The sequence below is a fragment of the Fulmarus glacialis genome, unplaced genomic scaffold (genome assembly GCF_000690835.1).
Source record: "Fulmarus glacialis isolate BGI_N327 unplaced genomic scaffold, ASM69083v1 scaffold27547, whole genome shotgun sequence".
Lineage (NCBI taxonomy): Eukaryota > Metazoa > Chordata > Aves > Procellariiformes > Procellariidae > Fulmarus > Fulmarus glacialis.
Window position 1 is genome coordinate 518 of NW_009224206.1, and position 952 is coordinate 1,469.

Below are 952 nucleotides of genomic sequence, written 5' to 3' on the forward strand. Positions count from 1 at the left end.
CCAGCTCCCACCAGAGGATGTCCCCGCCAGGGTCTCCTGCCCTTCCTGGGGACACTACTCACATGTCCCTGCAGACTCCACTGAAGGCTTTCCACCACGGGTCCGACTCCTCGGTGGAGGTGACATGTTGGTCCATGCATTTCTGACAGAGCGAGAGGGCAGGTGAGGGGCAGCGGGATGGGCACATGGCAGGAGAGGGACAGGCACGATGCGCCTGGGTGGCCAAGACCCCTCACCTGGTGAAACTCATAGGTGACGCCGTCCCCGGCACCCCGGCACCACGTGGCCACCTGCTCCTCAAAGGCCTGAGGCAGAGATCAGAGGAGGGGTGTGAGCGGGGCACCCCCCAACCCACTCCCCTCCCAGGTGGGGCCGGCGTGACGCCCACCTTCAGGTCCACGGTGGGTGGAATGCGGATGTCGAAGCTGGCCGCCATCTCGGAGGGCACCACGTTGAAGGAGACGCCCCCCTCCAGCATGGTCAGGTTGAGCGAGGTGACGTCCCCTAGGGTCAGGCTTGAGTCGGACTTGAGCCTCGGGGGACGCAAGGGAGAGTCACCCTCTGCCACCCAGGGAGGAGGGGAAGCGCTCCCCCACCCCGCCACCACCCCCAAATGGGGAAACTGAGGCACAGGGTGGCGGTGCCAGATCAGAGCCTGGCTTGGGATCCCAAGGACCCCCTCCATGGACCGAACTGAAGCCACCACCATCCCGCTGCCCATCTCCTACCTCTGCTTCTCGCTCTCCCTGAAGGCCAGGAAGGAGTTGATGACTTTGTGCTGGGGAGGGAAGGGCAGGGGGGTGAGGACCAGCCCTGCGGGCAGGCGCCTGGCAGCCCCAGGGCAGGCAGGGAGTATGCAGGGTGTGTACCCCCTCTCTTACCATCTTCTCGGCCGCCGTATTGCTGATGAAGCGGGATCCGTACCCAGGGGTGCCCACGCACCTCACCTTTA

The 952-nt window shown here is 65.2% G+C and overlaps 1 protein-coding gene across 1 annotated transcript in view; it reads right to left on the reverse strand.

The window, feature by feature from the left end:
- The window catches only part of ACY1 (aminoacylase 1), a gene marked incomplete at its 3' end in the record, with an annotated part of 5,017 nt that overhangs the window by 504 nt on the left and 3,561 nt on the right, over positions 1 to 952 (reverse strand). The window contains 5 exon segments of the mRNA XM_009582089.1: positions 56 to 142; positions 237 to 305; positions 389 to 533; positions 729 to 778; positions 882 to 952. Coding sequence (XP_009580384.1) covers positions 56 to 142; positions 237 to 305; positions 389 to 533; positions 729 to 778; positions 882 to 952 — 422 coding nt within the window.